Below are 25,390 nucleotides of genomic sequence, written 5' to 3' on the forward strand. Positions count from 1 at the left end.
GTCCAAAAGAGCAGTGTTAAGGTTCTTGAAAATTTCTCCTTTTGTGTCTCACAGAAGAAAGTCATTCAGGTCAGGAAGGACATGAGGGTGATTAAATAATGACAGAATTTTCATTTTTGGGTGTATTATTTTATGAAATACACACCTGTATGCTCTTGCATAATATTGTAGATGAGTTTGCACACTTTCAACAGCATCACAATCTTCCTCTCAGGTGAGTACATCCTGCACATGGCGCGGAGCTTTCGGCGGATCCTGTGGATGGCATGGCCGTCCGGTGGCCTGGCTCTGTTCGCACCCAGCTCACAGGGCTGTTTGGCCTTAGCCTGGGTCAGATTCTCCTGCAGCCTCTGCCACGTCCCGCTGGCCACCTGGAACTCATACAGCGCCGACTGCACTGTACCATACAGAGGTTTCAGCACACACTTATGCATGGCCTTCTCCAACACTGGATCTGACACAGAGAGAGAGAGAGCGAGAGAGAGAGAGAGAGAGAGAGTGATGGACTTTCAGTTGCAGCTTTAATATAGAGTAATTTAACATTTGAATAGTGTTAAAAATGAATCATATGTGAAAAATGCTTGACTCTTAAAAACTTTTGCTTATAATATTTAATATAATGACACTATATTGACAATATTGATACTGTTAATGTATTCCTTTTTTATTTGTGCATATTTGTGTATGCATTATAATTTGTATGTTTATCTATTATCTATAAGCTAACATACTATTATTATTATATATATTTTGTATTATTTTTTTACTAATTATTGTCATGGAGGGGAATGGAAAGGGTTGCCAAATGTGTGATTTTTTTCTCTATTTTGAATATTTGTGGTGGAAGACGTCCTAAATGTCTATTCTTTCTTTATCCTTCAGTACTGAATAAAGTAAAAAAAAAAAACAAAAACAAAAAAAAACTCAATTGCTACTCACTAGTTGTTCTAGGACTGTCTGTTTTAAATTAATATTTTACCCAGTGAAAATGGTGTCATCATTTATTCATCCTCATATTGTTTCAAGCTCGTTTTATTTTTTTTAAAGATAAAAGTGGTCCAGTATCATCGTATGGAAAAGATTAGCCTTTTGTGTTTCACTGAAGAAAGAAAATAATATGAGTTTGGCATGACATGAGGGTGAGTAAATGATGACAAAATTTTCTTTTTGGAGTGAACTGTTCCTTTAGTACATCTTTAGTACATCTGTTGCATTTGTGTTTTCGTTAAACGTCCAGATCACTTCAAATGAGTGCAGACTAATGAGTTTCAGACAGTAATAGTCTCTGTGATAGAGAGCTCAGAAAGATTGACCCATATCTGAACTAACTTTTAAATGACATGTAGCAGAAGCTTTTATCCAAAGCAACAAGGGAGGATTAGTACAAACAACCACATGCTACTTTTCCTGATTCTAGATAACGTTCTGTTCTGCAGTCAGACAAAAATGCTAAAGGAGCATACAGGGTCTGCTGAGTTTATGGAAAAGCTGACAGTAGAGGTTGAAGATGCATTGAGCTCTTAGTATTTGGCCTTGCTGTGAAATAAAGTAGAGGGGTTTCTACACAGGGCTTTTCAGACACAGCAGAGAAGTCAAATTAGGACAAAAGCAGACCTTGGGAAAAGATTAAATATCATACTTGAAATTAGACATTAAAAAAACTTGTTATAAAACATATACAGACTCATTCACTCCTACAAACACACACAAATCATTTACTCTCTGTGTTAAATGTTTGAAGTGGTTGCCATTGAAGCTTATCATCTTTATGGCTTCTAAGACAAATAACAAAGGGTGATTCAACAATGACGTGATGAAAAACACAATAACTGTAGTTTAAGACCATGAACTGTCTCTCCTAAAGCAGTCTCTTCCCTCAGATTATATGTTATAAACATATTTCCAATTACACACACAGCTGTATAAACTAATGATCGTACATAATAATGTTGAAAAATATTGTTGTTGCTGATTTATGGTTACACCCCCTAATAAACTACTCTGTAATCATGGTACCACATCATTGGAATCTGGAATTAGATTATCTTTAAACTACTAAACTTAATAAACTGCCAATATGTACTGTATGTGTGTGTGTGTGTGTGTGTGTGTGTGTGTGTGTGTGTGTGTGTGTGTGTGTGTGTGTGTGTATATATATATATATATATATATATATATATATATATATATATATATATATATATATATATATATAATGTATGTATGTATTAGTATACTTGTTTCATCATAAAATACAATTTTATTCACGCAGTCTTGAAATTACAGCACTAAAAATTCTGTTTGTTTTTAACATTTAAAACTTTCAATCATATGACAAATGTCCTTCAAATTGAATTCAGTAATCTTTTATGAATTAAGAATAAATTAGAAGTATTACATTACAATTCATGAGGAGTTTGAATTTATAAACAAAGTTAAACTAAATGTATTTTGTTTTAAACAATACAGTTTGGTAAATGGAAAGGCAACTACATTTGCTTTGCCATTAATTTAACTAATGTTATACTTTAAAAAGTTAAGCATAGTTAAATAAAAGTATTTTAAACCATTTGTTTTAATCTTTTACCAGTTGGCCTTCAAGTTCTGTTTATTGGTCCTACCTAAAAAGCCAACCAAAGAGCAGGTTAATCTTCAGGAAATTTAAAACCTATAAAATGCTGACAAATGTCTTTAAACATTCTTGAGATGTTATGCACAGTTGGACAGGATTACAGCAAGTTTGACAACATCAAATTTAATCTAATTTCAAAAGGATTGGTTTTATGAGCGAGTTGTGAAATATGCCCCCCTTTTCAGCTCAATATTTAATTCCACAACAACAGACAGGTCTGAACCTGTTTATACAAACCAAACTAAGTATAAAAGTTCTCTTTGGCACTTCACTTTCCTTGAATACTCTATGAGCTATCTAAAAGACTTTCAAATATCTATGTATGTACTGTATATGCTGCTTGAATTTCACAGCTCAGTTGCTCTTGTTATTTGAAAATGTTCAAAATGTTCATCTTTAGTGATACATATTTTAAGGACATAAAGCTGTAACATGACGATACTAACGAACTCCCTAAACAACAGTAACAGAAATAAACCATGGTATTAATATGTTTTTGACTTATGTACCATGGCAGTACATTTTTGTTTTTACTTTTCTGTAAATGAAACCACAGAAGTACCATCGAAAAAGAACAATGAGACATTATATCTAGAGGCAATACAAAATAATACAATATTACTGCTATCGTATACAAAAAAAATGACTTTTATCACAAATATTCAAAGAATTGTGGGGATTCACTGTTGTCCTTTGGACAGGAAGAGGCCAAAAACCACAATCATATTATGAGTTCAATCCTCCACAGACAGACTGTGAGGAAACGTGTTCAATTTTGTATTCCAATCACACTATCAACAACCCTTTTAGCCTTGACTACATTTCTCCCTGCAGCTAGGAAGAATGTAACAAAGGCCTCTACATTGATAAGAGCAGACTCATATTCAAAACAAAACATGTTTCTGATGTCAGGCATTGGAATATTTAAAATAAATAAATAAATAAATAAAAACAATCTCTTTTCAAATATTTTTGAATGCCATTGTTTCATCAAGGATGTCAACTGAAGAATCAGACCTTGAGCAAAACTAGTTTGCAGATTGCACAGACCAGAAAACATAAAAGGCAAGCTGAGGATATACATCTGAGAGACAATAAAGCCAAGATTTCCAAATGTCACAACTAACAATTTCCAGATGCTGTTAAAATTAAACAATGTATGGGGGCCTGGGTGGCTCTGCGAGTACTGACGCTGACTACCACCCCTGGAGTAGCGAGTTCGAATCCAGGGTGTGCTCAGTGACTCCAGCCAGGTCTCCTAAGTAACCAAATTGGCCTGGTTGCTAGGGAGGGTAGAGTCACATGGGGTAACCTCCTCGTGGTCGCAATTAGTGGTACTCGCTCTCAATGGTGCACGTGGTAAGTTGTGCGTGGATCGCGGTGAGTAGCATGAGCCTCCACATGTGGAGTCTCCGCGGTGTCATGCACAACGAGCCACGTGATAAGATGCGTGAATTGACAGTCTCAGAAGCGGAGGCAACTGAGACTTGTCCTCCGCCACCCTGATTGAAGTGAGTAACCGTGCCACCACGAGGACCTACTAAGTAGTGGGAATTGGGCATTCCAAACTGGGAGAAAAGGGGATAATAAAAAAAAAATTAATTAATTAACCAATGTATTATGGAAAAAATTTCACCATGAACAATTATTTTAAAGGTGATGTGTCATATTTTCAATGTTAAAATACATACTAACTTCTGTGCAGAGCCAACTGTAAATTTGCTAAATCTGTAGGTTGATTTCCATAAACAATTTAAACACTGTGGCACTTTCAACTTTGCACTGTTTGTTTAAACTGTACATAACTGTACATACCCCTACCTTGCACATACATTACCACTTGCACATGTACATACGCAGGGTGTAGATTCCGGGGGGGATGAGGGAGGTAACCCCCCCAATAATCAAAACAAGCAAGTACAACCCCCCCATTATTTATACCATGATCAATGAAAACATGTAAATGCTTCATGCTGCAACCCCCCCCATTGTTCAAGCCAAATCTACACCCTTGTACATACACCATTCTGTTAAATGTCCTATTATTTGTATGTCTATTTATACTCTTACCTAGTTTTATATTCTGTGTCTCACTGTAATGTTCTGTGTGCACTTGTTTCTCCTATCACCAAAAACAATTTCTTGTGTACGTGAGAACACTTGCCAATAAAGCTCATAATGATTCTGATTCTGTTTGAGTGGTCTGACATACAGTAGCAACACTGACTCAACCAATGTGTGAGTTTGGGGTGTGACTACCTGTCTGCCCAACAACTGAAGAAGGGTAGAGCATTTGGGAAACCGGTTTGAAAACATTATTTTTGCAATTCCATTTGGCATTGTTAGAGGTGCAGAAATCACACACTTCACCTCTAAATATAGACGAATGTTTTATAGGTGGTTTGTTTTGCCCCACAACTTTGAAACAGGCGAATCTAATATAGACATTAAAACAGACTGGAACTGAAATCTTCTTACCAATTTGGTCTTCGGGTATATAAGACTCTATAGGTGGGTTCATCTCTGAACTCTGTATGAGGTAAGCCTTCATTTGGGTCATGAACTGGCGGAGTGTCTGCAGAAGATCCTGGCTGGATGAGTGGCAGTTTTTGTTCTCCTGCACAAAACTCACATAGTCCTGCACCAGACACCCAAAGTAGGAGCCTTTGTCTTGGGCGAGCTCAAGGATCTGCATCAATATGCGTTTCTCTGGGGTAGCAAGAACACCTCGCACCTTACGGAAGTGTCCCCTTAGTGCCCGTGGGAATATATCAAGTGATCCTGGATGAGCCCCCGCTAGCTGAACCGCCCGTAGTCTATGTGACTTGCGAGAAGCCCGAAGTCGAAGATGCAGTTCTCTCTTGAGTCCCACACCGTAGTCTTCCTCCTCAACGTCATCCTCATCACTGCTGTCATCCGTGTAGAGGCCTTGGCCCACACTCTGGGAAAGGCCCAAAGGGATAGGGCATGGATGAGAGTCCAGAGAGTCAGATGATGAAGTGGAAAAACTTCTCCCACTTGAGTTTCTTTCTTTCTCGTCTGGTCCAGTCCATTGCTGCAGGTAAGTGCAGCTGGTCTGCTTTACAGGAGATGTATGGGGAAGATTGGCTCGAGAAAGTGCCCTAGAGATGGTTTCTTCCTCTAAAGCAATGGTGCAGCGGTAGCTGTCTATGTCTGGTGGCTGTGGAGGTCGTGGTGGAGGATGAGGAGCAGGTTTCTTGGCAGCTGCTGTAGATTTGGATCTCTGGCTCAGTCTGTTGAAGCCATTGCTCAAAGGCATAGTCCTTGGACCTGGGGGTACAGTTGGGCTAAGTACTAAATGCTGGGGTGAAGGAGGCCTGGGTGGAGGACAGGATTTTCCGTTGGATGCTGTTGGGTCTTTTGCGATCACTGTTGTAGCATTTCCAGACAGATATTCCTGTGTTTGGCTGAAGACAGGGTTGATGAAGGACAAAGTACTGCTGGAGCAACTTCCCTCAGCATTGAGGGTGTTAAGGCAGGTTTCAGCGACAGGTAGTGGGGTATTTATCTTCCCAGCTGGGGTACAGGTGTGATCCTCTACCTGTAAGACGTCAGAGCAGTTGGCATGCAGAGAAATTAGTGGACTGTCCTGAAACAGAGTATTGTCTGGGACAGAAAGTGCCCCCTGGTCTTTGTTGAGAAAAGATTTCCAGAATGCTGGAGGGAAAAAAGAGAGAATTTAGTTAAAGATTATCAACGCACAGCTACAATCATTGCACAAACATAAGCACAAACCCAGCAAACAACCAAATCCAGCTGCCTACCAAAGGAACGGTATACAGCACTCGTTGTTAGTGCACACGTGAACTGGAGAAAAACTGTGTGTAGCTATATCTCGTTACAGCCAGGCTACAGTGTCCGCTCAAATCTGTCATTCCTAAGTCCACTGCAGTTCAAGAAGAAATACAGCAAACTCAGTCCTGTGTTTCAGAAAGCTGATTCACAAATGTCGTACATGCAAACACACCCAACACACAGATGCCCAAAACCTCAGTGAGTCATTTTTATCCAAACAGACTTCATAGAGCATGCAGAAGCCCTCCTCTTTCTCCTCCCCATGTTTCTGTGCCTCTCTCCACCCATTTGAGTCTGGTTTCTCTTTGTTGTTTTGTTGAGCTAGTTTCTAGTTGGACTAGCCAGTTAGATAGTCAGCCTCTTCCATATAAGACTTCCCCTTTTCTCAGATTACTGTATCAAACATTCAGTTGTTCTGTGGCAATCATTAGTGTACTTTTCAAATTCTATAACCAATGCAATACACAAATGACAGCATCAAGATTATCATGTACTTTAAAATCAATGTGAAACGGCGTTCACAATCTATTTTAATTCTGTAATTTTATGTTTTTCTGAGTAACAGGATCTTAAAGAAAAATGTAGAAGCAGAACTTGATTTTAATCCATCAGGAAATGCTTGGACCATTTCAAAAGAGGAGCAAGTTATTACTTTTTTAAGAAAGATTGCTAAGATTAAAAACTATTTCTGTTGGAATAACATGCACTGATGGATTATGCACAATAAGACCAGGAACATGTATTAAGACAGTAAAAGCAGTCAATTTTACTTTTATGTTGGTTTTAAAGATAAAGAAGTGGCAGAAACATGGTTGATAACTTTGCGTACGTGAGAACGCTTAGCAATAAAGCTCATTCTGATTTACAACATTGTTGTGGCTCTTATTAGAGCAGAGTGGAACTATCTCTGTAAAGGAAGAGAGAAAGAGAGGAAGCCCATACCTATTCTTTTTTTCTGTGAAAATTACTGTCTGCACACAAACACACACACACACACACACACACACACACACACACACACACACACACACACACACACACACACAGTATAGTCCTTCCCTTAGTAACCTCTATGGTCTAATCGACTCATAGTCGACACAGTCTCACACACTGGAATGTCAGCTGGACTAATAATAACATTGAACTGAATAGTAAGGCAACATGACCACAGCCACAGCTGTGACAGACCAAGAGACCAAATCTGTAGCCACATACACAGTTATTGCTGAGGAAATCAGTGACAAGAGTACAATCTTTCTCTATAAACATTGCTTTTCATATCCGATAGTGCAAGTCTTTTGACAGTTGCTCAAGAGGAACTAAAGCCTCTAAGAACATGTTAAAGGATATATATATATATATATATATATATATATATATATATACTCTATATCAAATATATCTATAGGTGCATCCAAATTGAACACTTCCGCACTATTCTATGCCATTTTGTAGGAGCGGTCACATAACCAGGGTTTCTGCAGGTTTTATGAAGCTAAATTTAAGACTTTTTAAAGACCTTTTTAAGTCCAACTAAATGAAATTTAAGGGAACACAATGTCATCATATCACTCTCTAAATGTAAATGCCTAGGGAGCATAAGAACAGTCATATATACTCAGGGTTGGGAGGGTTACTTTTGAAATGTATTCCAGTACAGATTACAGAATACATGCTGTAAAATGTAATTTGCAATGTATTTCGTTAGATTACTCGAGGTCAGTAACGTATTCTAAATACTTTGGATTACTTCTTTAGCACTGGCAGATTTTTTCACTTGTTTTGACTATAAAAACTCTGCCAGTACAGTCAGACAAAATACACGTTAAAATACATTCTCTGAAAAACCTAAACAGTGTTGTTTCTAAAACAAGATAAATCTAATTGATCTTGTTTTAAGGATTTTTAGATGTTTTTACAGGAAAACAATACAAAAATTATTATCAAGAATACGATTTTTGCCCCAATATCGAAGGTCATACTAGAAAAAAAGAAATTATGATCCAACGTGAATTTTCTTGATAAAAAAATATGATCGTTCCTGGTAACGTGCATATAAAATGGCAAGAAATAGCATTTAAGCTTAGCGTAAAGCTGACAATTTACACAAGGTTTATTTCTATTTCTTCTGCTCCAAACTTCTGCTCGTATGAAAGTAACACATCATGCTCTTTGGATCGCATCATTTATATGTATAAATGTTTTCCATCTGAAAGGACTAAATATTAAATTAAACAAATGACAATAAAATGCAAAGTAATTTCTTCAGTAATCAAAATACTTTTTGAATGTAACTTTATTCTAAATACCAATGATTTAAATTGTAACTGTAGTGGAATACAGTTACTTATATTTTGTATTTTAAATACGTAATCCCGTTACATGTATTCCGTTACTCCCCAACCCTGTATATACTGAATACGTCAAAGTTTAAAAACGCAACTTAACAGATCTCTGTAACACTTCTCAATGAAAGGAGGAGGCGAGAAGCAGATTTCCTGGTTCAGCTAAGCGTTTTATTCTCCTCACTGTAGTAGATAAACTCTTTCAGGGGTTTCACGCTGTTCAATAATTCACTCTCAACATAAACAAACTTCTTCACAATAATAAACTCAGCTTCACAATAATAAACCCTTGGCTTCACAAACGGATCTCTGGTATCCAGGCTCTCTCTCTCCTCTACCTGCGGTGTGGCTCTATTTATGCCGCTCTCCCTGTGCTCACTGAAATAAGAGACAGGTGTTAGACATAATTTAGCTCAGGTGTAAGCGCCCTTACCGCTTTCTCTCTCTCCGGAGAGATGCTTGACCACGCCCCCGCTGCCACAATCTCCTTTACTTTTTAATTCATTTTACAAAAAGTAGCTTCTGCCCCTAACCACCAGAATGTGGAAATAACTTTTACCTTCTGATCAGACCCACCGTATCAGCTATATTCCTCTACAACACTACAGTTTCACTTGAATAGTGTTTAAACAACACCCAAAAATATACTTCAAAGCTCTGGAATAAAATATAAATGATCACCACCAAACATGTAACAACAAAATTTGATTCAAATACATTTGAATAAAAAAAAGGAGCATCTATGATTTTTTTTCTTTTGTTATAAGAACCTCCCTATGATTCTGCAATCTAAATCCTTTGTCCTAGATACGCCAATAATATATTGTAACAAGGTTAGAGGAATGAGGTCCAATCCATCTCAAAGGTAAATTTATTAATAACACAAAACACGTTCGCTTAACAGCGTAACGGTAAGCTTCACATATAAACACTCAAACGCTCTGTGAATGGCAGCCACCAACACACACGACTTGTCAGCTGGATTATCTCTCTGACTCTGAGGTCTGGCCCCCTTTTTATTTCCCCCGTCTCTCACTGCAAACATGGAAACAACAATTACCAGTAATTCATCTCAGGTGAAAAGGCTTACCACTTCCTCTCTCCCCAGACGAACGCTTGACCACACCCTTGCCTCCACATACCCCCACCACCCGACTCAGGCCGGGGGAACTGTCCGGTGTAACCCAAACGGTGTGGAGAAGGCAGTTTTTCATGGGACATCAGCATTAAGGGGATCTGCCAATATCCCTTTGTTAAATCCAATGACGAATAAAAGCAAGCCGTGCCCAACCGATTGAGCAGTTCTTCAATATGAGATATTGGATAAGCATCGAATTTAGACACCGCGTTAACTTTTTCTATAATCCACACAGAACTGGACTGAGCCATCGCTCTTAGGTACCAGAACCACCGGGCTGGCCCAGTCACTGTGGGATTACACTTGTAGTCACGTCTTGCCTCCTTGACAGCTCTTTCAATGTCACCCTTAATGATTTTATACAGTTCTTTGTCTCCGCTCAGGAATGCCTTGTGCTTATCTGTCCATAGGCTCCAACAAAGAGATAAAAAGCCTATGGACAGATAAGCACAAGGCATTCCTTAGCGGAGACAAAGAACTGTATAAAATCATTAAGGGTGACTTTCTAAGAGCTGTCAAAAAGGCAAAACATGACTACAAGTGTAAGCTGGAAAATAAACTGAAGACCAAAGACACTTATGGTGTATGGAAAGGTCTGCAGCAGATCACAGGTTATAAGACTACGGCACCAGTTATTTCGGATAGCTTGTCATTGCCTGATGATCTCAATATGTTCTACTGCCGATTTGACAATACAACCGATGGCACAGCGGTCGGCTAAAACTGCCCATCAGGCCCGGTCTCATGACTCCCCCCTTTAAAATAGAAGAATATGAAGTCAGGAATCTATTGCGAAGACAGAACAGCAGGAAAGCAGCAGGCCCAGACTACATATCAGCTGCAACCACAAAGTGGTGTGCTTACTCCCTTGCCCCAGTGCAGAGCCGAGGAGGGCGGGGCCGGGCTGGAATGAGACACACCCAGTCCCCAATCAGCCTGATGGGGCGCGCGAGGGATAAAGGCGGCCGGGGACGACAGTTCGAGAGAGAGAGAATTACAGACAGCTGTGCTGTGTGTTTTTAGTTGTGTGTTTTTGGTTGTGTGTTGTGTTTAAGTTGTTCATTAAATTATTATTTATATTATTAAGCCGGATCTCGCCTCCTCCTTTCCACTGAACCCCCTTACACCCAGTATTCACTGACATTTTTAACTGGTCGCTAAAAGTTTGCAGAGTTCCAGCATGTTTTAAAGCGGCTATCACCATCCCGGTGCCAAAAAAGCCTACCATAAGCTGCCTTGACGACTATAGACCACTGGCCTTAACTTCCGTTGTCATGAACATTTTTTAGTGATTGGTACTCAGACATTTAATCTCTTCAGTCTGTCTGGACACCTACCAATTTGCTTATAAGGCTAACAGGTCTGTGGACGATGCTGTGGCACTGTGTTTTCATTCTATCTTGCAACATCTAAAAGCTCCGGGCTCCTATGCGAAGGCTCTCTTTGTGGACTATAGTTCTGCATTTAATACAATTGTCCCGGTTAAACTTTTTGATAAGTTAGGGCAATTGGGGGTTCATCACTCCCTTGCCCTTTGGATTATTGAACTTCCTGCAAAACAGATCACAAGTAGTGAAAATGAATAACAAGTTCTCGAGTTCAGTGTCTATAAGTATGGGTGCGCCCCAAGGCTGTGTCCTGTCACCTTTACTATATTTTATGTACACTAATGACTGTATCTCACACTGTGGTTCTGTTAAAATGTTCAAGTTTGCAGATGACACAACATTGATCAGCCTTATAACAGATAATAATGAATCAGACTACAGGAGGTAGGTGTCTACACTGATTAAATGGTGTTGTACCCATAATCTCAAGTTGAATGTCTTAAAAACAAAGGAAATGGTATTTGATTTTCAGCAGCGTCAAAATGCTGTTCTGCCATTAACCATCAATGGCCAGGATATTGAAAATGTACAAAGCTTCAAGTTCCTGGGAATTACTATCTCTGCATCTCTGAAATGGGATGATAACCTAACAGGCATTATCAAAAAATCCCATCAAAGACTTTTCTTTTTAAGACAGATAAAAAAGTTTGGTGTATCAAAAGATGGTATGTCCAATTTTTATAGAGCAGTGATAGAAAGCGTATTAACTTTCTCTGTCACAATGTGGTTTGGCAACTCCACAGTTCAGCAGAGAAGGCAGATCAGTGGCATAGTACAATCTGCCTCAAAAATTATTGGTCATGATCTTCCTGCCATTTCTGATATTTATGTGTCACATATGCAAAGTAAAGGAATGAAAATCTTGAATGATCGCACACATCCTGCTAAGTGCCTGTTAAGTCCTCTACCTTCAGGTAGACGCCTCAGGGCAGTTAAAGCTAAGTCCACACTCTTCCTAAATAGTATTACTGTAGGATTGTTCATGTTCTTAATTCCTCCAGGACTCACACATCTGTACTTTATACCATACAATGATGGACTGTTTTCTTATGTTGTACCCAGTGGTGCGTGATGTTGATTTGCTATTGCACTTATGATGATATTCTCTGTTTTTTTTTTTTTTTTCACCTTTATTGTATGTTATTATTGTTGTGAGCTCACTGGGAAAAATTACAAGTATTAACTGATTGATTGATTGATTCTTCTATTACCTCCATATCGAGCATGGACTTTAATTCTTCCCGTACTACCTGTTTCTTGTGTTCAGGTAAGTGGTATGGATGATTACATACCACTACCCCTGGGGTTGTTTTGATGTGGTGTTTTATGAGATTAGTGTGGCCGGGGAGAGGCGAGAACATGTCAGAGAAATTCTTTTGCAACCTGGCAACCTCCGTATATTGTGACAGCGCGAGGTGGTCTCCACAAGGGACTGGGGTGAAGGGATTGGCTTTTAGATCCACCTCCGGTCCAAGCTCCTCCCTCTCTGGAACTTCCGTCGCCAAGGATATGGGTACTGCCTCTCTCCATGGTTTTAGTAGGTTGAGATGGTACATCTGACGTGCCCCACCCCTATCCGTACGCACTACCTCATAATTGACTTCCCCAACTCGCCGTGTGACCTCAAAGGGCCCTTGCCACTTCATGAGTAATTTTGAGCTCGATGTGGGCAGTAATACAAGTACTTTATCTCCCTGTGCAAACTCCCATAGCCAAGCTCCCCTGTTATGCAGCCGGGACTGACGTTCTTGCGCCTGTAGCAAATTCCCCTGTGATAGTCACCCCAGTGTGTGGAGTTTTGCTCTGTGAAGGCCCCTCCTCCCAATTTTCCTTCATGACATTTAACACGCCACGGGGCTCACGCCCATATAATAATTAAAATGGGGAAAACCTTGTGGAGGCTTGCGGGACCTCTCACACTACAAATAACAGGGGTTCGAGCCACTTTTCCCAGTTCCAAGCATTTTCGTGCATGAAATTACGAATCATATTCTTTAAAGTCTTATTAAATCATTCGACCAAACCGTCCATTTGGGGATGGTACATGCTTTTCTGAATCGATTTAATACCCAATAATTCATACAGCTCGCATCAGCCTGATGCGGAGCAGCCAGCGCTTTGCACATCCCACATGATTTACTTTCTCACAGGACCCATCCACACACAACCCCTTCAATAATAATCAAAAAGCTGGCCAATTAGTTCCCAAAATTAGCGGATGGGTGAGGCGAGGACTAACCACTGCCTCAACATTATGCTTTTGTCCCCGGAATATTACTGTGATGGTCACTATAGGATAATCATGAATATCCCTGTGCACACACCTCACCTACACCCGATTATTTGCCTCCAATGCCCCATTTTGACCAAGCATTGATGAATGGAGGTTTGATTACAACCTGAATCCACCAGAGCTTGGTATGTACTCCCCTTAATACTCACGGGTATTTGATATGTCTCTACCTGATCGTGGGTGGTCTGTGGAGAGTCGGGGATCCGGATCAAGGCCCCCACCTCCATTACCGGGCACTGCTCTCGAACATGACCCGGCTCCCCGCTACACCAGCAGACCGGCCCAAGCCTTCCGCCACCCTCGTGGCAGCGGACTCCTTCACCTGGGATGAGGGGGGGGGGGACATTAGAGGGGAGAAGGGCAGCCCCCGGATATGCTGCCAGATGGTCTTCCGCTAGCTGGACCCACTCGGCCATCCCTTTTGGCAACAGGGATACGAACCAGGTTGATGACATCCTCGGCGTCGCTGTCCTCCTTGGCCAAAGGCAAACAGGCGGCCGACCTCACTCAGCGTTAAGGAGCAGAAACTCAGCCGGTGTTCCTCTGGGCTGTGGCCGACCCGTTGCAAGATGTACTTCTTCAGCACAGAGTAGTTCAGAAGGTTGGTGACCAGAAGCTGTTGTGCCACGATCTGGGCTTCCCAGGTCAGCAGTGTCAGAAGATGGACCGCCCACTCTTCTGGCGGCCAATTCAGAGCTACAGCTGTGTGCTAAAAGAGCTCCAGGTAAGCCTCCAGATCATCTTGAGGCCCCATCTTAGTGAGCAACACATGGGGTGCACAGCTGCCGGGGATGGGGAGGCTGCCCCCTCCTGGGGTACTAAGCTCTGCATCACCCGCCGGTCCTCCTCCTGGGCCTGAAGGAGCACCTCAAAGCGCTGTTGCTGCTCTCTCCGAAGCTCCATGAGGGCCTGGTATTGGCCCTGGTGGATGCCGGCAAGGGACCGGAAGACTTCCTCCAGCAGCGGCAACTCCATGACAGCATATCCTTCTTCCTCTACTCCCGGGTTTTGGCACCAGTGTAAAAAGGTTCGAGGAATGAGGAAGCGAGAGACGGCAAATCGAACTCAAAGTTAAATTTATTAATAACACAAGACACTTTCGCTTAATAGCGTAACGTAAGCTTCAAATATAAACACTCAAACACTTCTATACGCATTTAAACATTTACATGTTTATACATTTAACTCTAAGTGGCACTGTCTTTAAACTGATCAGCTACGTTTAGGACATGATGTCAATGATGCATACCAATACTGACAATGCATCAAAAGATATTTAACTTTTTGATAAAAATCAATGTGCCAGAGGGGCAGTATGGCTGATGTGGGAAAAATGATACATGGCTGATATGGATATCCTTGAAATCCTCATGAACCAAGGAATCCTTAGAAAACAAACCTCATGATTTTAGGACATACGGTTTTAAAGTTACAGGAAAAAATAGCCATTTTTGACCCATAGAAGGAGCTGTCATCAAACTTTGCATGTACCCTCAGATCATGGTCATGATGAAGCATACCATGTTTCGTTTCAGTACAACAAACCATTGGTAAGATATAGTCTCACTTCCTGCTTTATGTTGACCTCATTAAATTTGTGTTAACATAACTTTTCAACAGAATCAGAAATCAAAATTTGGTATTATTAATTCTGTGTGAATCAGTCTGGAGATTATTTTGAGCCACTGCTTAGGCAAATCGGGCAAAATTTGAACGTGGGAGACTGGAAACGCAACCTCACACAAAGAAATTTCGTACTATCACTAAGCAGTAGGGGTTAAAAGTGTTTCAGTGTTTTTAGATGACAACTTTGACCTATGCAACACCATTGCTGTTGATTTTATGGCCATTAATGTATTTTTTATTTATTTATTTTTTTCAATTTGGAATGCCCAATTCACAATGTGCTTTTAAGTCCTCGTGGTCGCATAGTGATTCGCCTCAGTCCGGGTGGCGGAGGATGAATCCCAGTTGCCTCCGCGTCTGAGATCGTCAACCCGCGCATCTTATCACGTGGCTTGTTGAGCGCGTTGCAACAGCGACATAGCGCGTGTGGAGGCTTCACGCCATCCACCGTGGCAACCACACTCAACTCACCATACACCCCACCGAGAACAAACCACATTATAGCGATCACGAGGAGGTAACCCCATGTGACTCTACCCTCCCCAGCAACCGGGCCAATTTTGTTGCTTAGAAGACCTGGCTGGAGTCACTCAGCACACCCTGGGATTTGAACTAGCGAACTCCAGGGGTGGTAGCCAGCATCTGAGCCACTCAGGCCCCCGGTCATTAATGTTCTTAATACTGCTACTGTTTTATGCACTTACAATGAACTTGACATCTCAGTGTTTTGAATTATAAACTTTGGCCATGCACTGCCACTGCTGTCATGTAATGTTGAATGCACTTTTTTGTTAGTAATAAAGAATGGAATACATTTTCTTCCTCTTTATACTTTTATGTTAAAATGATTATCCTACTCAAATGCATCTGACATAAAATAAAATAGAATTAGCCAGCTAAAGTTATCCAAAAGTAATCGGATTAGAGTAAACCAAAAATGTAATCTATGAGATTATGTTACTGATTGCATTCAGTACCTGATTACAATTCACAAGTAATCCGCCCAGAACTGATCCCTGAATATATAAATTTAATTTTATTCCCTAGCATATTAATGTAAACTAATAACTAAATTACAAGATTATTTATTTCCTGTTTGGTCACCCATAAATAAAATACCACATAAATTGTACATTGTACAAGTTGAGTGAGATATTGTTCATAATTTTATATAAGTGGCTCAGACTAGGTAGGTCAGTACCTGCCCCTAGCTGGGCCACCTCATGCAGATCTGACAGGGTCTCAGCTGAGCGAATGGCTTCTGGAAGCTTCAGGGTAGATGGCAGAATGTCCCTAACATGAAACAAAGAGAACCAGACAGACAAATAGTGTGTGAAATAGGACAAAAATACAAACAACAGGACAAAGAGGGGAAATATATTTCAACAACCACACTATTATTCATTCTTTTATAATATACATTTTTGGTGACAGGTCAAAATTACCTGTAGTTCACAGAATTAACAAGTAGTTCACAACATCAAGTTAAATAATTCTTAAAGTGAGACAGATAAAGGAGAACACAAGACTCAGTCTAGAACTGATCAGAAGACATCAGACTTTAGTTTCTGATTTCCACATGTGGCTCGAAATATAAAAAACAAACATCATATGAATTGTTGCAACCTCCTGATTTACGGACAGTATCAAATAAATCATTTGTATACAGGGCCATATATTACTTTATCATGTTGCTGACAAGCCGATGGATATCACTGGGTTTTATGAGTAGAAGGGTAATGACTGTCTTTGCTCATAAATCTTTCATATCCTGTCTTTTATGTTCTAAGCACTCTTTAGCATTGCAGTGATGGTATATTTTGTCCATTTTGACAAGGTGCTACATAGAGGTAGACCGATATATCGGTTTTACCGATTAATCTTGACGATAGTTGCTTTTTGGAACTATTATTATTGGCAAAAATCTATGCCGATAGTTCTTTTATTCCTCCGTGTTCCTGTTTTTAAATTGAAGCGTGGGCATGCAAAGAAAAATGCTATATGGAAACATCTCTCATCAGCACATACATCGTGTCTCTAACTTCATACACTGATGAGCCAAAACATTATGACCACTCACAGGTGAAGCGAATAACGTTTATCATCTCCTAACAAGGCCACATGTCAAGGTCTGGGTAGATTAGATGGTAAGCGAACAATCAGTTCTTGTAGTCAATGTGTTGAATGCAGGAGACATGGGCAGGAGTAAAGACCTGAGTGACTTTGACAAGTGCCAAATTGTTATGGCCAGACGACTGGGTCAGAGCATCTCTGAAACGGCAAGGCTTATGGGGTGCTTCCGGTCAGCAGTGGTGAGTACATACCGACAGTGGTCCAAGGAGAAACAAACCACAAACCGGCGGCATAGCACCCAAGGCTCAGACGACAAGACGGTGTAGGGAGTGTGATTCTCTGGGCAATGTTCCGCTGGGAAACCCTGGGACATCAAGTGGATGTCAATTTGACACTTGCCACCTTCATAAACATCGTTGCAGAACAGGTACACCCCTTCATAGCAGTGGTATTCCCTGATGGCACTGGCCTCTTTCAGCAGGATAATACGCCCTGCCACAATTCACAAATTGTTCGGGAATGGTTTGAGGAACATAAAGAGTTCAAGGTGTTGCCCTGGCCTCCAAACTCCCCAGATCTCAATCCGATTGAACATATGTGGGATGTGTAGACCAACAAGTCTCGACCTCACAACTTACAGGACTTGAAGGATCTGCTGCTAATGTCTTGGTGCCAGATACCACAGGACACCTTCAGGGGTCTTGTAGAGTCCATACCTCGGTGGGTCGGCACTGTTTAAGACCAACTGCATAGTAGGTAGGTGGTCATAATGTTTTGGCTCATCAGTGTACATTGTGAAGAATAATAATTAGAATAATAATAATATAAATGCTATAAAAAGCTTAATTTGGTAAATATTAAATATAGATAATTGTAACAGAGCCAAGTCTATTCATTTCAAAATAAGTGTCCCCGGTTTGTTTCAGGCTTATTTAGTGTTAAAAGTCCTAAATTATGCACCCAATCTTCTTTTTTTTCTGATTATTATTGGGATTTTGGTTGAATAATAAATTACATCTGGGATTTTATTCATTTTGGACTCTGGCCTCTATGTCTGTGCCAACTAAGAAAATGATCTAACATTCTATGAATCGATTTTAAAAATGATCTTTTCCAACACCTTAGTTATCGGTATCTGCAAAATTCACTACCGGTCAACCTCTAGTGCCAAATATATGTAATCAAACTGTAACAGTGTTGTTTATTAAATGTTAGGCATTTGATACTGCTTAATCTAATCAGCATCAGTTTAATTATTATCAGTAATATGAAAAGTGTTACCTGCTAATGCAATAAAAGGCTATGAGGTGAAAGAGGTCAGCAAAACTGATTCCTGATCCCTCCAGAGAAAATGCTAGGGAAAAAATAACGTAACTTTAAACATGGAAGTTGCAGAGATCAGCATCTGTAAATATACTGTACAGCACCAGTCCAAAGTTTTGTCACAATTGATTGAATTTACGTATGTTTCCAATAATCAAATAATGTTTTTTAAAAACTTTTAGATCTTAAGGCTTGTGCTTAAATGCTTGAAATTAATTAAAACTGAATGTAGACAAAGGAATTGTTCCTTTAATTTTAAAAATTGCAACTGCATTTGATAGAATTACAGTATAATATATATATATATATATATATATATATATATATATATATATATATATACTGTACATATGTTTTTACAAAATAGATTATTTGGAGTGGAGAGTGAAGGAAAAGCAACCAACAAGTGTCAAACAAGTGAAATTTCCAAGACATTTTGACTTTGGCAGATCAAACCTTTGTAAGCCTTTCAGAACACATCATTTTCCAAAGCACAGAGGATATTCATGCTGGATTGTGCCCAGGCCAAAAACACTATGGTGTGCCTGATATTTCACATGGAGAATTTCTTGGAACTGCACTGCTATAAATGCCTGAAACTCTGCCAGGCTACTGTTGTGACGTTCAGCTACAACGTTTACTGTAGTCTCTATTTCAATCCAAGTCAGTTGTTAACAGACCCATCTTATTATTATGACAGATTAAAGGAATGTCCTGGGTTTAATACAACTTAAGCTCTTTCAACAGCAAAGAAATATTTTTACAGTAATGCACTTACAATAGATGTCTATGGGGCAAAGCATTTCGGAAGGTTTAAAGCAGAAATGAGAATCTTGTATTTTTTATAAAGCACTTATATTACATCCTACAGACCAAAATGTTTGTTATTTGAGCTGTAAAGTTATCTAAATTATCCTTTTACAGGCGTGACTACTTTTCTAAGCGGTTTAACTTTTAACGCCAACATTATTCATATGCAAGTTTGCTCAATGTAAACACAATGTGTACTTTGTGGATAGTTAGTGACAGCCCTTTCTGGTTTCCTTGAACATATTGATTGATAGTTACCAGGTTTTTTTGGCAATCTGTCTAGCTTTTTGCTTCGCCTTTAGAGTGAAAAGGCCTTTACTGGCTTAACATGGTCACAACAGGAGTTGAAAGATTGAATATAATGCATATTATGTGAAAGTTACCAGATTTTGTATGCAATTCACCTTGCTTTGTCGAGATGCATTTTGTGTGGAAGGGCCTTTAACGGCTTAATATTGCCATGACAAGAGTTTAAATATTAGATATAATTTTGCGCAGCCAACGTTGGTAAGCGATTATATCAAACAAGTCTCATGTTAAAATGCATAAAGTCTAGTGACTATACTTTTGTATTAAAGTTTATTCAAATGCAATACCTTGTCTTATATAGACATACACTGGCGGCCAAAAGTTTGGAATAATGTACAGATTTTGCTCTTATGGAATGAAATTGGTACTTTTATTCACCAAAGTGGCATTCAACTGATCACAATGTATAGTCAGGACATTAATAACATGAAAAATTACTATTACAATTTGAATTATTTTTTTTTCAGAATTTCTTAAACTAATTCAATGAGTTCTCATCAAAAGATCCTCCACATGCAGCAATGACAGCTTTGCAGATCTTTGGTATTCTAGCTGTCAGTTTGTCCAGATACTCAGGTGACATTTCACCCCATGCTTCCTGTAGCACTTGCCATAGACATGGCTGTCTTGTCGGACACTTCTCACACACCTTACAGTCTAGCTGATCCCACAAAAGCTCAGTGGGGTTAAGATCCATAACACTCTTTTCTAATTATCTGTTGTCCAATGTCTGTGTTTATTTGCCCACTCTAACCTTTTCTTTTTGTTTTTCTGTTTCAAAAGTGGCTTTTTCTTTGCAATTCTTTCCATAAGGCCTGCACCCCTGAGTCTTCTCTTTACTGTTGTACATGAAACTGGTGTTGAGCGGGTAGAATTCAATGAAGCTGTCAGCTGAGGATATGTGAGGCGTCTATTTCTCAAACTAGAGACTCTGATGTACTTATCCTCTTGTTTAGTTGTACATCTGGCCTTTCACATCTCTTTCTGTCCTTGTTAGAGCCCGTTGTCCTTTGTCTTTGAAGACTGTAGTGTACACCTTTGTATGAAATCTTCATTTTTTTGGCAATTTCAAGCATTGTATAGCCTTCATTCTTCAAAACAATGATTGACTGATGAGTTTCTAGAGAAAGCTGTTTCTTTTTTGCCATTTTCGACCTAATATTGACCTTAAGACATGCTAGTCTATTGCATACTGTGGCAACTCAAAGACAATGTTAAGCTTCATTTAACGAACCAAATAGCTTTCAACTTGGCAAGTGATACAGTGTACATTGTAAGTTCATTACTGTAAACCCTATTTTTACCTGTTTTTACAAAATGAGGGACAATCACCAGCATCTGTGATAATTTTACCCAGGATATTCATTTGACTACTGTGTTAAGGTCTGTGAGGGAAAAACTGCAGTGAACCTCATCATGTGATATACGGCTACTTGGACAATCTTCAGTCTGGCTTCCGACCGCATTACAGCACAGAGACGGCGCTCATAAAGATACTCCAAAAGAAATTCCAAGGGTTCTCTCAAAACAAGGTGACACAGCGTTCAGCTTTTATGCCACTAGCAGCTGAAACCAGCTTCCAGAAGGGGTCAGGTATGCTCCAACAGTAGCCACATTCAATTCCAGACTGAAAACACATTTGTTTAGATGTGCATTTATTGACTGAGCACTGTGCTGCACTTACAGATTGCACTGCATCATTTTATTTCTGTATTGTATTTCTTTTTTATTCATTTTAATAATTTTTACTTTTTAAAATTTATTTTATGTTTTTATTCATATTTCCTGTTCTGAATTGTTTTTAAAATTTATTTTTACCTTGTTTTTCCATTATAATTTTTTTGTAAAGAACTTTGAATTGCCATTGTGTATGAAATGTGCTATATAAATAAACCTGCCTTGCCTTGCCTTGCCTACATGTGAAGCTTTGTCAATGCAGAAAAGTCATAAAATGAAGACTAATATTTGTTCTATGATTGAATGTGCGCAAAGTCATTGCCATGCAACCTTTGACTTGTTAGACTGCGTGTGTGGGTGCGTATGCATATGAATACAACAGGCCCCTTAGTATAAACAAACCATAAAAAAACCATAAAACTAAAAAAAAACATTACAACCCCATCTTTCACAGGCAAACTCTCTGGACCAACAGGGACACTTTCTGATGCAGTACATAGAGGCAGAAAAGAATAAATGGGACTACAGAAAGCCTGTCAGTTATGGCTTAGTATGATAGGAACACAACATACTGTACTGGCTCTCCTTTAAAGGGATGTGAATCACAGCGGAGTCTGAGTCATCATCTCTATGAAATGACAAGACCTTCTTCTGCAGGACAGATGACCTCCACAGCAAAAACACCTGGAGAGGAAGAAAGATAGGAGATTTCTTTGAAAGCTTTACTTTCAGGTCTTCAATGCCAATAAATATGTTTTGCGCATTTCCTTGTATGAGTCACACATCTCTGGCAATGCATTTATGATCAAAGTATCATTTACAGTATTGCTTTTTTATTCTTAGACTCCACACACACATAATGTTGATTACCACAAAGGTTAGTAAGTGATTTTATTACACTAAAATCATGTTTACACACATATACTTTATGTCTTGTTGCTATACTTTTTTGATACTTGTGATTATTTTAACGTTCAAAAATTGGCCCCCTTCACTTCCTTTGTAAGTGCCTCACTTTAACACAGATTTTGCTTATTTTAAAGAAAAGGAGGAACGAGCTGAAATACATTTTTGTGGTAATCAACATTATGCCACAACTGCTGCTGATTGAGCATAACTTGTACTGAACCCGGAACATTCCATTGATCTCTGTTTTATCCTCTTTAAAAACTGTCTGGTGTCTTTGCATTTCATCTCTACATGTAGAGCTCCCCCTCTCTTTACCCCTGGTGGTTGCTGCAGTAGAATATCGGTGGCCTCTTGCTGGTCGATGGAAAGCAGAAGCCAGATGGGGTGTGTGTATATTAGTTTGTCCAACACACTCACACTTGTGCTCACACCATCATCATTAACTGCAGGATAGTGTAGACAAACACTGTTCATCTCTCCCTCTATCCTACAGAGAGGCAAACAGGGCATGGGTGTAGTGGCTAAGACACAGAATGATAAAACATTGGCGCCCCTTGCTGGTCACTGTAAGAAGTATAGAGGTTCTTTCGAAACATAATTGCCATATTAGAGCTGCACGATTCTGGATAAATTGAGAATGATAATTTTTTTGCTTAAAATAAAGATCACGATTCTCTCACGATTCTGAAGAACAATTCTTATTTCAGTGATTTACAAAACCTGGACATAAGGATACTAAACAAAGTAACATGTAATTTACTAGATGCTATGACAAATATGTTCTCTGCTTCAATCTATGCAAAAATGCAATAAAGATGTAAATCAAATATGTAAATTTAAAATGTACTAAGTCCACAAGAAGGTGCAACAAATATATTATAAACCAAACAGCATCTTGTTATTATTGAAAAAAAAAAGGGAAAAAAAAAAATCCTGTTAAAAAAATCTGAATAAAAAAAATAAAAAAATAAAAATAAATAATAATAATAATAATAATAATATATATATATTTTTAACCTGTTTCTCACATGCTAAATAAAAAGCAAAACGACCAGAAAAAAGCTTCATTAACAGTTCTATGTTAACTTGGTATTGCACTTGTAAGCAAATATGCAATAAAACACTGTTATTTTACAAAGGTTTTTTTTTTTTTAAATAAATATTAACAATTTAAATTAAAACAATGAGACCTTCAGTGTTTCTCTTGTAAAAATTGCTTCAAGCTTGTAAAGGAATTAAATAGAGAATAGAGTAAAAAGTTTTTCAACAACTGTAGCAACTAAACATTTAAAAAATAATAATATAAAACATTAAAAAGGATCATTTAATGCTAAACGAAACTACTTAAATGCTTGATAGATATACATTAATACTGATTTGATGCAGTAAGAATGCCTGAATGCCTATAACAGACAGCATGCTGCTTATATACATTTAGAGATCGCACAGATCTAACATTTTGAAGAATTTGTCCCGTCTGCTTATACATTAACGGCTGTGTTTGCTTTAATATCTCATCAAGACAGTGCAGATTTAATCCTGTCTGTTTACACTGGTAATTCATTAACAGCTGTGTTTACATTAATATCACCTAAAGAGGGGTATTTTGATTAAAAACAGTGCTGAGTCTTGTGCAGGAGTGCTGCATTCATCACAAGACACAAGTGCATGGGCAGACACACGCAGGTGTGCATTTGAGAGCAGTCGGTTGTAATTAAACAGCACACGGGTAGCGAATTTAGTCGAATTCAGAGATTATGTCACATTTGTAGCTAATCGTGGCTGCACCCTGAAGTTTGAAAAGCAGTGTGCTGGACAAATGTCTTTGGCCTTTGCGTTTTAGTTTATTCAGCGTCTAGTGCAGGAGCGCTGTGTTTTGCAGATGCCATATAGAGTTAATCAATATTTAAAAATGCATCTTGAAGTGAATTTCGAACTGAAATTTGACCGCCTTACAAATGCATGCCACTGGAATATTAATATACATTGCAGAATCATAGTCATTTAGAAATGAGATTGTGAGGGTGTCTGAATCGAGAGCGCGATCTTTAAATGCTTAATCGTGCAGCTCTAAGACATATAAACTCACTGAGCACTTTATTAAGAACATTATGGTACTAATAAAGTGCAGACATGGTCTTCTGATGTTGTAGCCCATCCGCCTCAAGGCTTGACATGTTGTGTATTCTGAGATGCTATTCTGCTCACTACAATTGTACAGAGGAGTTATCTGAGTTACCATAGCCTTTCTGTCAGCTCAAACCAGTCTGGCTATTCTTCGTTGACCTCTCTCATCAACAAGTCCTTTTCGTCTGCAGAACTGCTGCTCACTGGATATTTTGGGGCTTTGGCACCATTCTGAGTAAACTCTAGAGACTGTTGTGTGTGAAAATCCCAGGAGATCAGCAGTTACAGAAATACTCAAACCAGCCCGTCTGGTACCTACAATCATGCCACGGTCGAAATCACTGAGAAAATATTTTTTCCCCTTTCTGATGGTTGATGTGAACATTAACTGAAGCTCCTGACCCGTTTTATGCATTGCACTGCTGCCACACAACTGGCTGATTAGATAATTGCATGAATAAGTAGGTGTACAGGTGTTCCTAATAAAGTGTTTAATGAGTGTATATATACGGTATAACAGAAAACAACACAAAAAGTATTTTTACTAATTAAATGCAAAACCCAAGAATCTCAAAAAAATTTAAATTGGGCTTTTAGTCCATGTCTGTAATCTTTGAGGTCATCTACATGCTTGTTTATTCCTAAAAGTTGAAAAAAATTGTTTTTACCATATATGCATTTAAATTTTATAGGTGTGAATTTACTAAACAGTTAAGCCAGGATTTTAACTTCGAGAAAGAATTTTAACAAAAAAATGACACACATCCGCTCAGTCTTTTCAGCGTAAACATGGCTCCTTTTTATGTTAATTCAGCTCATTATAGATTGCGCTTCATTCACAAAACTCCTGTTTGTCCGGCACAACTAACGTCATGCTATTACTGCTCACAGAAAACAGAATTTTTTGCTGGTCATAGCTGGTTT

The 25,390-nt window shown here is 38.9% G+C and overlaps 1 protein-coding gene across 1 annotated transcript in view; it reads right to left on the reverse strand.

Moving 5' to 3' along the window:
• Positions 1 to 25,390, reverse strand: part of LOC127446679 (ras and Rab interactor 2-like) — a 44,394-nt gene that overhangs the window by 7,128 nt on the left and 11,876 nt on the right. Inside the window, exons 4-9 of the mRNA XM_051707810.1 lie at positions 22,655 to 22,826; positions 22,003 to 22,114; positions 18,593 to 18,665; positions 16,440 to 16,531; positions 5,111 to 6,310; positions 146 to 454 (exon numbers count right to left, since the gene is read on the reverse strand). Of these exons, the coding sequence (XP_051563770.1) occupies positions 146 to 454; positions 5,111 to 6,310; positions 16,440 to 16,531; positions 18,593 to 18,665; positions 22,003 to 22,114; positions 22,655 to 22,826 (1,958 nt within the window). The remainder of the gene's footprint in view (positions 1 to 145; positions 455 to 5,110; positions 6,311 to 16,439; positions 16,532 to 18,592; positions 18,666 to 22,002; positions 22,115 to 22,654; positions 22,827 to 25,390) is intronic.

Source organism: Myxocyprinus asiaticus, chromosome 9 (genome assembly GCF_019703515.2).
Source record: "Myxocyprinus asiaticus isolate MX2 ecotype Aquarium Trade chromosome 9, UBuf_Myxa_2, whole genome shotgun sequence".
NCBI lineage: Eukaryota > Metazoa > Chordata > Actinopteri > Cypriniformes > Catostomidae > Myxocyprinus > Myxocyprinus asiaticus.